At 38.6% G+C, this 14531-nt stretch overlaps 1 protein-coding gene across 2 annotated transcripts in view; it reads left to right on the top strand.

Moving 5' to 3' along the window:
- UNC79 (unc-79 homolog, NALCN channel complex subunit) overlaps nucleotides 1–14531 on the top strand; it is a gene marked incomplete at both ends in the record, with an annotated part of 106478 nt that overhangs the window by 37912 nt on the left and 54035 nt on the right. The window contains 9 exons of one of the 2 annotated variants that reach the window (XM_084208554.1): nucleotides 1332–1473; nucleotides 1866–1945; nucleotides 2025–2173; nucleotides 3190–3347; nucleotides 3681–3862; nucleotides 5117–5318; nucleotides 6931–7110; nucleotides 8169–8234; nucleotides 11994–12280. In XM_084208554.1, the coding sequence (XP_084064680.1) occupies nucleotides 1332–1473; nucleotides 1866–1945; nucleotides 2025–2173; nucleotides 3190–3347; nucleotides 3681–3862; nucleotides 5117–5318; nucleotides 6931–7110; nucleotides 8169–8234; nucleotides 11994–12280 (1446 nt within the window). The remainder of the gene's footprint in view (nucleotides 1–1331; nucleotides 1474–1865; nucleotides 1946–2024; nucleotides 2174–3189; nucleotides 3348–3680; nucleotides 3863–5116; nucleotides 5319–6930; nucleotides 7111–8168; nucleotides 8235–11993; nucleotides 12281–14531) is intronic. The other variant, XM_084208555.1, reaches the window with a different exon arrangement.

Here is a 14531-nt window from a genome sequence, read left to right as displayed (position 1 = left end):
AAAGCTGCACTGACTTTTGGCATGAAGGATTCAGGGGCTTAAAGCAAAATGCCATTGAACTGTAAAATTTCCTAAGTTTGAATTTATTCAAAGAACCCAGGGAAGACAGCAATATTCATCCACCATGAACTCTTCCCCCATGAACACTGAAGTGCTATTTCACTTTGGACGTGCATGACTCCAATCATACTGTGTCTCAAATAAATTGTAAAGTGTTAATACTTAACCTTTTGCTAAAAGCAAGGGGTGGATACTTTGAAATGATTATTGATTTTGAGTGAAGCAGTTGTCAAGTGAGCAAGCCTTAGTTGGAGCTTGACTGTTTGAAATGCTGAGCACCGTGGGAAAAATGATTTTACTTCAGGTTGAGTATCCAACTTTATCAGACCCAGATATGTACTGTCCACTCACTAGTCATCATTAAAGTTCTCTGTAGCTTTGCAGAAGAATTGGAGAATTTCCAGGTGGTGGAAATTTCCAGGTGGTGGTCTAATGAATTTCTTTTAAGCTGGATGTCTATTATATGTAACTGTTCCGTCTGGTAGTTGAGAAGAAAGCTTCATTCCATTTATTCTGCTGCTCATTTGCTGTGGTGTGTTAGTAGCAGATTTTTATTAGTTTTTTTCCTTCCATGCAGGGACTAGTGATGACTTTTTATGTTTCAATTTTTCAGAATTTCATTTGATATGTATGCTAGAAGTAGATTTTTTGCACATAGTATTCAATATAGTATTTGTGCTAGAAAAATCATCTAATGCCCCTCCAGTACAGATTCTCATCTCAAGATAGAATTAGCGAGTAGTGCAGCTTTTTGGGTGCTGGGACACTTCCAGAATTCACCCTAAAATTTATAACATAAATATCATAATGGAAACCTTTAGTCCTGTGCTCCTTGCCACAGGCAGAAGTACCTTCAGCCTGGAGTTTACATTCTTCAATGTAAAAGTGGTTGAGGTAGGTCCTGCCCCTAAGCCTGTAACTCCACAGTAGCGCAGGAAACACCCCGCTCCTGTTTGTTACTCCTTTCAGGCAAGAATGACAAACTTAGTGAAGTATTGGCCCTTTGACTGAATCCACCTCAGCTCCAAAATGGATATACAGTTTCTGTTAAATCAATGTCAGAAACACACTTTTTTTTTGTTAGTACGCATTTGCTGATGCAAAATATTAGATATGCAGGTGATTTGAGTGCATAAATGTACATGGAACTAAACAAAAAATGCCTCATTATAGCTCAGTTTGTCACACCAAATGTAGCTTAGTCAACAGGATATGGCCTCATGTATGTAGGTAACATCAAGAAATGAATTTAACTTATTATATTCTTAAAGGAGCCCACAGATAACCTCGAGGATAGTCTTCTGTATACTAGACCTGAGTTTATTATAGGAACTGAAGGAGAAGAGGAAGACAAATCAGCACCAAAGCATGGAGAAAACCCAGGAAATCACACAGAGACCACTGAAAATGCTGGTAGGTAGAGGCTGAAAAGGTTATTGCAGTAAGGCTTTAAAAGAAATGCTTATACTCATATACAATACAAGCAGTCTTTCAAGTCCAACAGTGCACAGTCACTTTTTTTAGCAGGCATTTAATTCTTTCAACATATTAATTGGATAGGCTGTAAAGAAGTTGATAGCAAGTGTGACTGTCTCTCAAAAGTGTTAAAAGAAGTCTTGGCTTTTTGAACATATAAAGTAGCAAAAAAATTAGATGCCACATTCCATGCTATGCTAACTTTGCTGACTGCAGGGTTAATGTGCCTAGAATTAATGTATCTCTCATCACCTTAACATTCTTTAGTTTCATTTTGAATTCATAGATAAGAGAATTTTAATATTGTCTGTAACTTACATTTTTAACAGCAATAAAGAATGACACAGAAAGAAAATTTTGTTATCAGCAACTTCCAGTTACCTTGAAGCTCATATACACTATATTGCAGGTAACATTGATTACTTGTTAGTTTAGTTTGTATTGCTGGTGGTGTCATTGTGTTGAGAGAGAAACATCTTTTTACACAGGAAATGTCAAGGTTTGAAGAACCAGACATTCTTTTTAACATGCTGAATTGTCTGAAGATCTTGTGTCTTCATGGGGAATGCCTGTATATAGCAAGAAAAGACCATCCACAATTTCTTGCCTATATTCAAGATCACATGTTGATTGCGAGGTGGGTTATTATTGCACATTTTGTCTTCATATTTCATTGGTTCTCCAGGTACACATTTGTTGTTAGTGTCAAAGAATTTGCGAGTTTACTATGGGAAATTAACAAGAATGGTAGAGAAGTGTGGAAAGATTAAGAAACCTGTGTAAAAGTTATTGCACAGGCTAATTAAGATGTAAAGGAAGTCAAGGTAACCCTGCAGTGTCCATCATGGCTACTCCATTGTGTACCACCTCTTTTGCAGTGAGTCAGACCCTCTCATATTCAATAATACCATTACCTGAGACTGATGTATCTTCCTGGAATCTACAAAATAAAATAAAGGATGTTGTGAAGGCAGGCACACAGTTTACACGGCCTTAGCATTAAAGCTGAAACAACAATAGTATTTCACCTTATTTTTATGAGGGACAGGAAGTTTGTTCACTTAGAGGGAATTGGATTGAAATCTGTGCATTTTAAGATTCTCTTTGAAGAAAGCTAGTGGAGTTAACATCAGCATATGATCTTCTGAAATAGTATTTGTCAGCACTTAAGAGTTGCTCTGTATTTCACTGAGCATCTCCTAAGACTTAGTTTTAGCAGCCCAGAGAATCTGTCCTGAATCTATACCAGCAAATTGTGAAAATCCAGCTTCATAGTTATTTGTGGATGCACAGGATTTGTGGTGTCAAGACAGTTCATGTGGCTTATGTGGTGTAGCTGGTCATGCTGAAACTCCTAATTTGTAGCACAGACTGTGTTCCATGGCAGTTGTCTTGAACTAGGCAAACTCTTTAAAAATGAAGTATTTCAAAGTGAGGAATATTTGAACCTGGATTTTCAATAAAAAATGCTGTAGTTGAAGATTTGCAAGTAGCTCTGTTTTCATACTCTGTTTTTACTACAATCCACTCTGTAATAGCCACATAAATGCCCAGCATGGCTTATAAAGATTTTCATGGAAAGTTCTTTACATTTAGAAGAAAGGATATCAAGGGAGTGTCTTTATAAGCAGGCTTGCTCTTTTGTCTTGCCAGCTTATGGGGAGTTGTGAAGTCTGAATTTTCTCAGCTTTCTTCCCTGGCAGTCCCACTACTTCTACATGCACTCTCACTTCCTCATGGAGCTGACATTTTCTGGACAATCATAAACAGCAATTTCAACAGTAAGGACTGGAAGATGAGATTTGAAGCAGGTAGGCCTGAGAAATGGACTTTATTTTCTCTTTGTTTCTTCTCTGAAGAAGTAGAGCTTTCTCTGCAGTAACTGAGGAGACGTATAACAGATGATGAATTTTTTGCTGCTATGGAGAGTTTTGGAGATAGTTTGGTGCTAAACTATAGCACAACAGTGTGCAGTAAAATAGAGGAGAGGATGGGACATTTTAGATAATAAAAATCAAAATTATAACTCTTTCTAGCTATTTTTAATTGTTACTTTCTCAGCTGTGCTTATTTCCAGGAAATGTGCATTAATCAATACATAAACTATTGCCTAAACAATTATGCCTCTTGTCTTGCTGCTACAGTTGAGAAGGTGGCTGTGTTGTGCAGATTTTTGGATATTCATTCTGTGACAAAAAACCACCTACTAAAGTACTCTTTGGCCCATGCATTCTGCTGTTTCCTGACTGCTGTGGAAGATGTCAACCCAGCAGTGGCGACAAGAGCTGGACTATTACTTGACACCATAAAGAGGCCAGCTTTACAGGTGTGTGCTCTACATGGGAAAAAATACATTCCAGTGGGAAGCTGGCTTTTCACCTGGAGTTCAGATGTACAGCATCACAGTCACTGCTAATACCTCTTTAGGCAAGCATTGTTGGTCTTGGTACTTGACAAATGCACAAAATAACCAAGGGGAATGATACTGCCCTACTCCAACTTTTTTCCAATCATGGAAAAAAAAATTTAAGATCAAATACAACCATAAATACTTTGATGACTGCAGAGGATTATTGTGTTTGAACTGCTGTTGTAGAAAGCTGTAATTTTTGACTATTTGAAAATAATTTCATGTTTTTCAATTAAAAAATAAATTTCTAAGTCTTATGAGACCCTGTGGAGCTCACAGTGAGAAAATAAATTTGAGCAAAACCAAACATGGTCTTGATCTTTTTAAGATTCACTTAGACATGTAATTTTATGAATGTCAGAGGGCCTGCCAGTCAGGATTCACATGATTAAATCTGAAGAGATATCTAAGCAAGAAAAGCAAGATAAAAAAATAAATCTCATAGAGCAATTAAATTCTAGTTCTGTGGAGAATAGAATGAATTTTAAAGATCTCAGGGTTGCTACCTGTAAAAAGCTGTTAATGTTTGCTAGTTTAATTCCATTTGGTACCTTTTCAAAATAATTTCCAGAGAAATTGAGTTCAATGACATTGTTACTGAACTTGGGCTCAATGAGACCAGTATACTGCACTTTCATATTCAATTTGTGGGCTTTCTCATCAAACTTAAACCTTGACAGTCCAGACAAAATTCTAGTGCAGATAATATACAGAAGAATTTTCAGGCAAAGTGCCTCTGATACACTTCACAATGTAATCTTTCTTCCCTTGTTTAACCTTGGTGATTCATGCTTTTTGTAATTGAGGGCTTGATTCAGTTACATAAATGTAATGTTTTTCTCAGATGGGGAGTGTGAGCAAAGCACTTTGATATTGTGTACCAAATATGCAGTAGGATGGAGCTTTGCCTGCACCTTTGTATTACTCAAAATCTTAGAAAATTCTACATTCAAAATACGATGCTTATTTATCTCTTTACTTACCTTACTCTATCTCTGAGGTCAGTAGCATGAGTTCTGATTTAAAGGACTTGGTAGAAAAAAGGAGCTAAACCTTGATCCTATATTAACTGACAGGAGAAGTTATGAGCTTTGACCTCCCTTTATTTAAAAAATCCTTAAGAGATCTCGTATCTCAGTTATGTGTTGTCTTCTTTGTTTCCCTCTATAGGGTCTCTGCCTCTGCCTTGATTTCCAGTTTGACACAGTTGTCAAGGATAGGCCCACAATTCTTAGTAAGCTTTTGCTACTTCATTTTCTAAAAGCAGATATCCCAGCTTTGAGCTGGGAGTTCTTTGTGAATCGCTTTGAGACCCTGAGTTTGGAGGCTCAGCTTCATCTGGACTGCAACAAAGAATTTCCTTTCCCAACAAGTAAGCATATTCCAAATCAATCTGATAACTTTTTACCAGCTTCTGGAATTTTAGCTGCTTGCAAGAGTTTGAGAGAGTTGCAGGTCTCCTGTGTATAAATTCTCTGAAGTTAAGTAATCTTTCAGGCCAAAATAAAATAAATTGAAGTAAGCATTTTTTACTTCCTGAATTCCTGAAGATCAGGCTGTATTCTGCTGCACCTTTGGGGTGTTGTGTTTTGTTCTCACTAGGATGTGATTCCCAGCCTTGGTTGAATTGTAATCTGATTTTATGATCACCTGCAACCCACATTAACCCCCTTGTTCTACTGTAGAAGTTCTAATGCTGTCACATTTGCTATTCTTCAAGTCCCAGATCATGCCCAGCCCTGTGCTGTGGTGGTCTGTACAAAGTCAGCCCAAGGAGCTGTTTGACCCCCTGAAAAGCCCAAATGTGTGGGGCACGGTATTAGAGATACATGGACTCCTAGAGCCAGTGCTCAGTTAACTATTTTTGCAGTGACAAATGTTTTTAAATGTTTGTCCTGTTCATACTTGGTTTCTAAATGAGAAACCAAATATTAGTTTCACTAGAGAGGCACTAAAAATTAATTCATGTATAAATTTTTAGAATGCTGAATAATTGAAAACTTCCTAACCCAAGTGGTGGCCTATGAGTCAGATTTATTTCCATTTCCTGGAGGAGATGAGAACAGCTGTTGGAACAGTGCATGTTCCCTCAGCAGCCTAGTGCTTCCTTCTGCATTTGCATGGTGCCCCGTGCCTAAAAAAGTCTAGGTGCTGTGACTGCTCCACAAGAGAGGGGTGGAACTGCAAAGGTATTTTCTTCTCCATATGTGACTAGCTTGACCCAATGCTGGGAACTGCTGCTGTGGCCTGAGGAGGGAGTCTTGGCACTAGTTTCTAACACTCTGGCTGCAAATGTAGGGCAATGTTGTTAAATAGGAATATTTTTGTGTGATTTAAAATAAGCACAAGAAAATGTTCAGATTTCTTTTTTATCATTCTCTTTGCCATTTCAAAGAGATGGGTGATGCAAAGGATGGGGTCACTGACTTCAGTCACTCAGATGATTAAACTCAAAGGGTTCCAGTGCACTATAGATATAAGTGTGGAAAAGTATTGGTGGATCCATTAAGATATGCAGTCATACTGCTGATAGCACCACTGTAACTCCATAATCAACACTCACAGGTTTTTTGAGTTCAAAATCAGGATGGTAGGTGCAGTCAGAACAGGAGATTAGTAAGGCAAACCTAGAGGCCATGGTTAGGTATGAGTGCACTAAATGTCATCCGTACTTGTGAGATTTCTGCCTGTTTAAATAGGGGGCACCTCATATTCTCTTAGCCTGAAATTCAGTTTTTGGCTTCAATAATCTGTTTTTGACAAAGTAACAGCATAATTTTTTAACACAGTTATGCTCTTGGGGTTTTATGGTTTCTAGAATGAGAGCATGCAAATGAGTACCTTGCAGATGGACCCCGTGGGCCCATTTGAAACTTTCTTGGCTCGAGTGGGACCCGGGGCCCAGTTGCATTTGGCACTCGGCAGCAGTAGGACCTCCCCACGGTGTGGAATGAATCCTAACTTGGTCCCTTGCATTTGCAAAGCTATCACTGCTGTCAGGACAAACGTGGCCAACCTCAGTGATGCGGCAATGTGGAAGATCAAGAGGGCTCGTTTCGCGCGTAACCGCCAGAAGAGCGTGCGCTCCCTGCGGGACAGCGTCAAGGGACCCGCCGAGTCCAAGAGAGCGCTCTCCCTTCCAGAAACCTTAACCACCAAAATTCGTTGAGTACCTATTTATGTTTTTGTGACACGCCTCTATCTTCTCCCCATGGACTGTATCCCGTTGATGGGTACACATTGGAGCTGTCAATATTTATCCAGTTGGTTTCTGACTGCTTTGGGCATTACTAAGATAAAGACAAGTCAGTAAGTTTGACAAAGAAAGTAGACACAGACAATTGTGTCTAGATGTGTCTCTTTAAAAGGCCAGAATAAAATGCTCTAAAACTAGTTTGTCTTTTCTAGATCTTAATTTTTAATTGTGGCTAATATGCAGTAGTTTTGTCTTAAATAGATACAGATTTTACAGAAAAAAATCCTCTATATCCTCTATTACTAATATATTTATTAATTATAATTATTAATCAGTGCATGCAGCATATGCTAGATGTCTTAAAAACAGCTGTTAATGGCTCAAATGAGTTTTTGAATATATTCAGCATTCTGTTGATAAGGAAACAATGTCCATGCAACACGTCTTTCCTGATGGCTTCTACAGGAGGACTTAGTGCTGGAAAACCATGGGATTGTCTGGAGTGTCATGCAGATACCTTTCCAAGCAGAAATGAAGCTTGTCTCTTCTCATTTAGAGAATTTTGCAAACACAGATTAGTCCTTATATTCAAATTGGACCTCTCACATGGCTCTTACCCATGTAATAGGAACTGATAAAACTTTCAAACCTGAGTGCTAGTGAACCATTAACTTAAAAGGTAATTTTCTTTCCAACACTGCAATATATATTCTTTCCAACACAGTCCCCCTGAATGTTTTGGGATTCTTAGGTAATTCTTCATGACCAATTACTGATGCTGCACAGGGACTTCTGTATGCTGACTCTTGTACCAGCAAAATTAAATGATGGAGAAAATTAGAGTTACAGAACATAGTGCACAAAATCTGTAGGGCACACAAATGACATGTTCCAAGCAGTTACACTCACTGCCTGACAACAGTGCATGAGAAAATGAACATAAATGTGCTAGCACTGAATATATGCTAAGTGTAAGATGTCAGTGCTGCCTTATTAAACAGAGTTGCTCTTGTTTCTTTTCTAAAGCTGTGAGCTTGACCAGACATGAGCAGTCTGCACCAGCACTTGGAGGAACACCAGAGCAAACACCAGGTGGGTGTGACAAAGGAGGTGTGTTTTGATGGAACAGGAAAAGGAAGGCTCTAACTCTGACTTTCTTGCTGAATCATGAGATAAACTTGCACAAGATGGAAGTTGTCAAAATGGCAGACTGAATCACATCTCAGCATGGTTCCAAAAAGTGTAAATTGAAGCTTTGCTCTCAATCTGTACTGAAAGCTGCCTCCAGTTGGAGTCAGTCAGCTATGCCAGCAGTGCCTCACCCTCCTGTGTTTGATTGCCCACAAGAAAATATTTGCTAGACTGACCCCATGGGTAACCTGTTTTGAGTCAGATCTTTGAGTCCTTCAGATTTTAAAGACAGCAGACAGAATGCTTTTGCCTGTACATTACACTCTGCATGCTTATAGATATCTCAAGTCCCTTATTTTGTATTTACTGAGATTTTCTGAAGATGACACCCTTCTGTCAGGCTTCTGTAGAATAGGTAGCGCAGCAGGATCTAAGGAATCTCTTCATAATTGGGGCTATTGACAGTTATTGCTCTGAGTGGTGTGTAGGCTGATGATTTGGAAGTGAAAAGATGTCAGATTCAGATCTTTTCATGTTCTGTCTTCAAGATTTGAAATACTTCCAACAGATGCAAATTCCTAATCAAAATATATCAACTTATTTGACGATCAGATGAAAGGAAGATACCTTGTCACTGTGGGAGCTGACTAAGCTGTGAAATGAAATAGGAGAGTTTCTGAATTATCACAATATAGCCCTGCTGTGCTAGCCCAGTGAGAGCTGGAAATAAACCAGTTCCTTACAGAACATATGTGTGGGTTGTCACAGGCTCACAGAGGGAACAAGTGACATCATGCAATAAACAGGTATATCGGTGGATGATTGTTCTTCATTTAATGGCACCAACCACCTCCTAAATACTGGGCTTAAAGAAATTTGTTGCATAAGAACTGTCAGTGTCACAGTAGGCATTGTTACACGTTGAGGTTTTAGCAGACATTTTGGTATTGCTACACTTTACTTTCCAGCCTTAGGTAGTTCATCACTTAAGGTTAAAACAAAGTTTCCATTAAAAATACGTATATAAAATGTTTCACGTATCTAGTAACTACTGATCTCAAGAAAATTCTGATAATATGATTCAGAATATGACAGATGATTTGGAAACTAGAAGGCTAATTACTGTCCCTTTTCTCCTGCCCAATATTTATTATTTCTTCCTTAAAGCTTGTATGTTTGTGAAAAAAAAATTTGAGGTTTGTTTCAGTTTTTAACGCTGCATTGGCAGTACTGAGCATATGTGTTTCAGCTAAGAAACTGACTGACTCCTAAATGGAGGATGTACATCTGTTGTAGAAAAACATGTATTTTATACATAGCCCTTGAATGAACCAGTTTTCATGCTCATCTGTTCTTTCTAGATCTAAAACAGGCATCCTTGCACAGTCCAAATGCAAGCTGAATTCAGTGTGCATTCTGTATGGATTAAACACCAGGATCATGTGTTTGTGCCTGTCCTCTGCAGTATCCTGGACAGTCAGTGAGAGAGTTTCACTGATAGGGATCACAGTTGGGATGATGAAGTGTGATGTAACCCTGATCTGCTGCTTTATGTTACATTGTGACATACCTTAAAGTAATTTGAAGGTAAAGGGGTCTGATATAAGGCACACATGAATAAAGAGATGAATCTTGGGAGGTCAGGCTAGATTGAATTTGAGCGTGGAGGCTGTATATTACCTGGCTGTGTGTTTGGTGATGTGAGAAAGTTTTGTTGAGGGCTGGGGAGGATAGGTGTGTATATCTGTGTACCTTGTATAGGCACATACAAATGCACGTCAATTTTAAGGGATAAAAGTTACCCTAGCCACTGTAAAGACAGAACTGTCTTGGTTTTGCATTCCTAGCTTGGATTTAAACAGCCTCATGTGATAACAGGATACCCTGTATCTTGTGTTGATGAAATAAATGTTTAGTTCAGGCCTGATATAACCTGAGACTCATTCCAGACAGCAGAAGAAGTTTTCCAGACTCTGAAGATCTATTGATTAAACTGGATTGTACAGTTTCTGTAGTCTTAAACAAGTAGTTCTCCATTACTGTTTTTTTGCAGGTTCCAAAATCAGAAATAAAAATGGGGTGAATGACAGTCCATAGACTTGATCCTTCTTACAGCTGTGACAAACAAATCAGGGTGAAGCTCTGTACACTCTATACTGCTGTACAGTTTATCTTTAGGGTACAGTATGAGAAATGAGATCTTTAATGCATCAGAAAGTGCAGTAATATTTCTGGAAAAGTAAAATGTCAGGAAAAATCCTGGGAAGTGTCTGTTAGCTTGTGTTAAGTTATGAAACACTTTTGAAATTGAACGTTTTATCGCTGAGCTTCTAAATTATATTGTTCAGCAAGTGGAAATAAAATGGTTTAATCTTTTCAGATTAATTAATCTTTGAATTCTACTTGCAGAACCAGTATTTATTCAGAGCCAAATGATCATTTCATTCATTTCATCTTCTTTATTTTCTTGAAAATCTCACAACATGTTATAGAGATGAAAATAAATAGAGCTGAATATACAGGCAGATGTCATCCTTACAAAAATTGTGTCTTTATGATATAATTCCATGGAAAATTTTAACCTGGGTATAATATTATATAAGAATAAAAGATTATTTCTCAGTTTATGTCCATGAAGCTAAGATTACTTTCTGTGTACATTTTTGAAGTACTTTTGAAAATGGTTTTGCTTTATTTCTAATTATTTCAGAATTCATTGTTTTCTTTTTGAATCTGCAAATCCTAGTCCAGCAAAAGCTTGGGTAGAGAATTTCCATTTTGGAGGAGGATTTTTAAGTACAAAATTTCAGTGAAAACTGTCTGGAATAAAAAATATTGTATAAAGTAAAGTAAACTCAAATAAGACCAATAAAGGAAAGTTATTCTTAATAGAAGTGGATCTGAAAATTCCTGCTCCCTGTATAATTTTCACCTATCATAGAAATGATAGCCATCTCCCATGCTTTGCAAAACAGCCAGACAAACATCTGTTCACCCACGAATACAAATGCAACACACTTTAAAACTATTTTAAAAAATTACAGACAATGCGGTTTTTCTTGTGAAGAGCCTAAGACAGATGCAGTTGTTCCAGCAAAGGAATCCTTTGTCGGAATAGCACATCACATTGAGAATATGGGAAAATTAGAATATTACAATAACACTATTTATTTACAAGTTATTTGTAGTACTACAAGTTATTTAAGAGAAATACAGGTTGGTGCTAATAGGGGAAGTCTTCAATCTTTGTTTAATCATTATCTGGTACAACTTTTCATATTTCCTACCCTTGCCATTTTGTACATTTTCCACTGGCAAAGACTGATGTCTGTTCATGGTTAGTGAGAAAAGACTGATAACCATACCAGATGAGAATTTGGTGACAGTAGGATTTGATGGATGTGGAAGAATAATAATGTTCAATTTGTCAGAAATGCACTGGGATGGGAAATAAGCTGCTCCACTAAGTGTGGGAAAGCTGAGAAATGGAGTTGAGTGACACAGTAGGTGTTTCTGTGCTGTTGGACCTGAGGCAACAGAGGAACAATGTCCTCAGAAGTGCATGCTTGTCTCCTGCAATTTCACTGGCTGCATTTGGGAAGAAATGGAGCAGTGAACTCTGGAAAAAAAATTCTGGTGTGTTCTGTACCCTTTTTTTGGATTTACAGGGTTTACACAGTGTTCTCCAGTGTCTGATACCAATGTCTCTTGTTCCCATAGGACAACCTTCCCCAGAGAACGATAATACAATTAAAGACCTGCTGCCAGAGGATGCTGGGATTGACCACCAGACTGTCCACCAGCTCATCACAGTGCTGATGAAGTTCATGGCAAAGGATGAGAGCAGTGCAGAGTCGGACATCAGCAGCGCCAAAGCTTTCAACACGGTCAAGCGCCATCTGTACGTCCTGCTTGGCTACGATCAGCAGGAAGGATGCTTCATGATTGCACCCCAAAAAATGCGTGTTTCAACCTGCTTTAACGCCTTTATTGCTGGAATAGCACAAGTAGGTGAAGGCACTTACTAGCTTTTGCTGCTATTTATTATTGCCTGTTGTTGAAATGATGGTAGCACAGCCTTCTTTGTAGCAAATTAATGGCTGAATGAGGTAATCCTATGTCAGTGATGAAGAGAGGCAAGACTGATAGGTGATCAGAATTTGCATTTATTGTTCACTACCAATGATTACATACTGTTTTAGGAAGACTAGTAGCATTTATTGTAATGATTAGGTTAAAATCACAAACTTATGCATATTGCAACACCTCTTGCTTGCAGGGTTTAATGAAATTTTCTTTTTCCGGTAAACCAGTCTGATTGAATCTTCTTTTAATCCTCAAAGTTCTGTTTGCTCTTGCCAAGGCATCCTATCATCAAATCTTTTATGCTAACCAGGTCCAAAGTCCATCATCTGTCTTGTGTCCCAATATCTCAACAATCCTACTTAAAACTTCAACACATTTTCAGCTTGTGAAAGAATTTCTTTCCACTGGTAATCTAAAGTTTCTGCATCACTGTCAATGAGATTATACTTTTGTGTGCAGGGAGACATGCAAATACTACCACTGTATTAAAAATAAGAGTCTCTTCTAACCTGTGCCTTCTTTCACTAGCCTTTGAATGCCTTACTTTCCTCATGAATATTTCCACCTTTCTTCTTCAGGAAGACCTGTTCTTGTTTTGTTTCCCTGCAGAAGAAGAGTTTCCCTATGGAAGAAAAGTTCACGGTATGTGAACTCTTCAACATTCTTCACTTTGCAGGAGGCTCATTTTTCTTCCTTACAGTGCACCAGGACTTTCTGTTCTCCCTTTCCCAGGGAGTGCCATTGCCATTATAAACTTTTGCCTAATTTGCTGTGATAAATGACCAAGCACATCCTTGTTCCTTCTTTCTCCATCTTGTAAGGAGGACCATAATTCCCTACCTTACCAGGCTTTTCTAAAGCTCAGTTCATTCCCACTGATGGAGTAGTGGGTGGTAGTGGTCTGAAAAATGTTTCACACTTGCAGGGTATTCCTGTTTGCAGTGGAGCATCGTCATCACTTCAGTGCTTTTTCCTTATCACAGTTTCTTATAAAGGATTACCTTAGGGGACAAAGAGGGCTGTGTTTTCAGATGTCCTCTGTAACTTTCAAACATTGCTCAAAGCTATCATCGTCTCTTCTGGATCTGCAGATCTTGGCAAGATTTTTTAGTTCATGCATTGGAATCTGTGATTTTTTCAAAGTTAAATGTGGTGTTGATAGGTAGATAAACTTATACAGCTGGGGAGATGTCAGGAAGCAGAATAGATGGTGTTAATGCAAACTGGGTAGCTGCAAATGCATTGGGTTCCATTGTCCCAGAGCACTATGGCTCTGTGTTAATCATCTTTTGTTTGTGCAGTTTTAAATTAAAGAGTGTAAAAGCAGATTCAGACCTGTTGCTCTTGTATTGAGAGTCTGAAAGTGGCAGTTCAGATCAGGGCAGCATCTTCCACATTTGTTTTCCAAGTGTTTTCCAATTTTGGAAGCCCAAATTTCAGTGATTATAATTGGACTGACTTTCAGAAGTACTCCTTACTGCAACTGTAAATATCAGCCCCTGCCTTTCTCTTCCACCTTTAAAATGTCTTGTGTGAGCCAAATTCACCATTTGTGTTTAAAGCTTTAGAACTGAATCCTAGTTCCTCTGGTGTCAAAAGGAGTTTGAGAGCTTCAGTAGTACAGGGTTTTTCTCTGTGTAGCAGACATCAACTTTAATTTGTATTTGGGAGAATTCTTTTCTTATTGTAAGTCTGCTTTGTGTTTGGAATCACCTTTTCTGCAAGAGAAAAGCCATTTGCAATCCGAAGGTGTGTTTACAGAATGAAAACTTAGTACTGAGCTCTTAAGAGATAGATTTCACTTGCTCTTCTTTCCCGAGCCATAAACACTTGCTTTACCCCGTCGGCTCCACAAAGGTTGGGATTAAGTTGGCTTGCTGATTCGCTGATTTTGATTCCAGTTTTGGTTCGAGTGGAGACTTCGATTAAAAAAAAATCAAACAACCAAACCCCAAATGTCTGGCTATTTTTCACCGTGAGCTCCGGGTGTTCTGGGCTCCGGAAGCCCGGGTTTCTTTCTCTCCAGTAGCGGTGTTTGCCCGCGCGGTGGCGCTGTTGCGCAGCGCGTTGTCCCGGCTCGGGCTTCACTCCGCCTCTCCCGCGGCCTTTATTCCATATTCATTCCTTTATTTCTTTCTTTATTCCTTTATTCCTCTGCTCTGTTATTCCTTT

This window comes from Fringilla coelebs (genome assembly GCF_963513975.1).
Source record: "Fringilla coelebs genome assembly, chromosome: 6".
Taxonomy (NCBI): Eukaryota; Metazoa; Chordata; class Aves; order Passeriformes; family Fringillidae; genus Fringilla; species Fringilla coelebs.
This window is presented reverse-complemented; position numbering and strand designations above follow the sequence as displayed.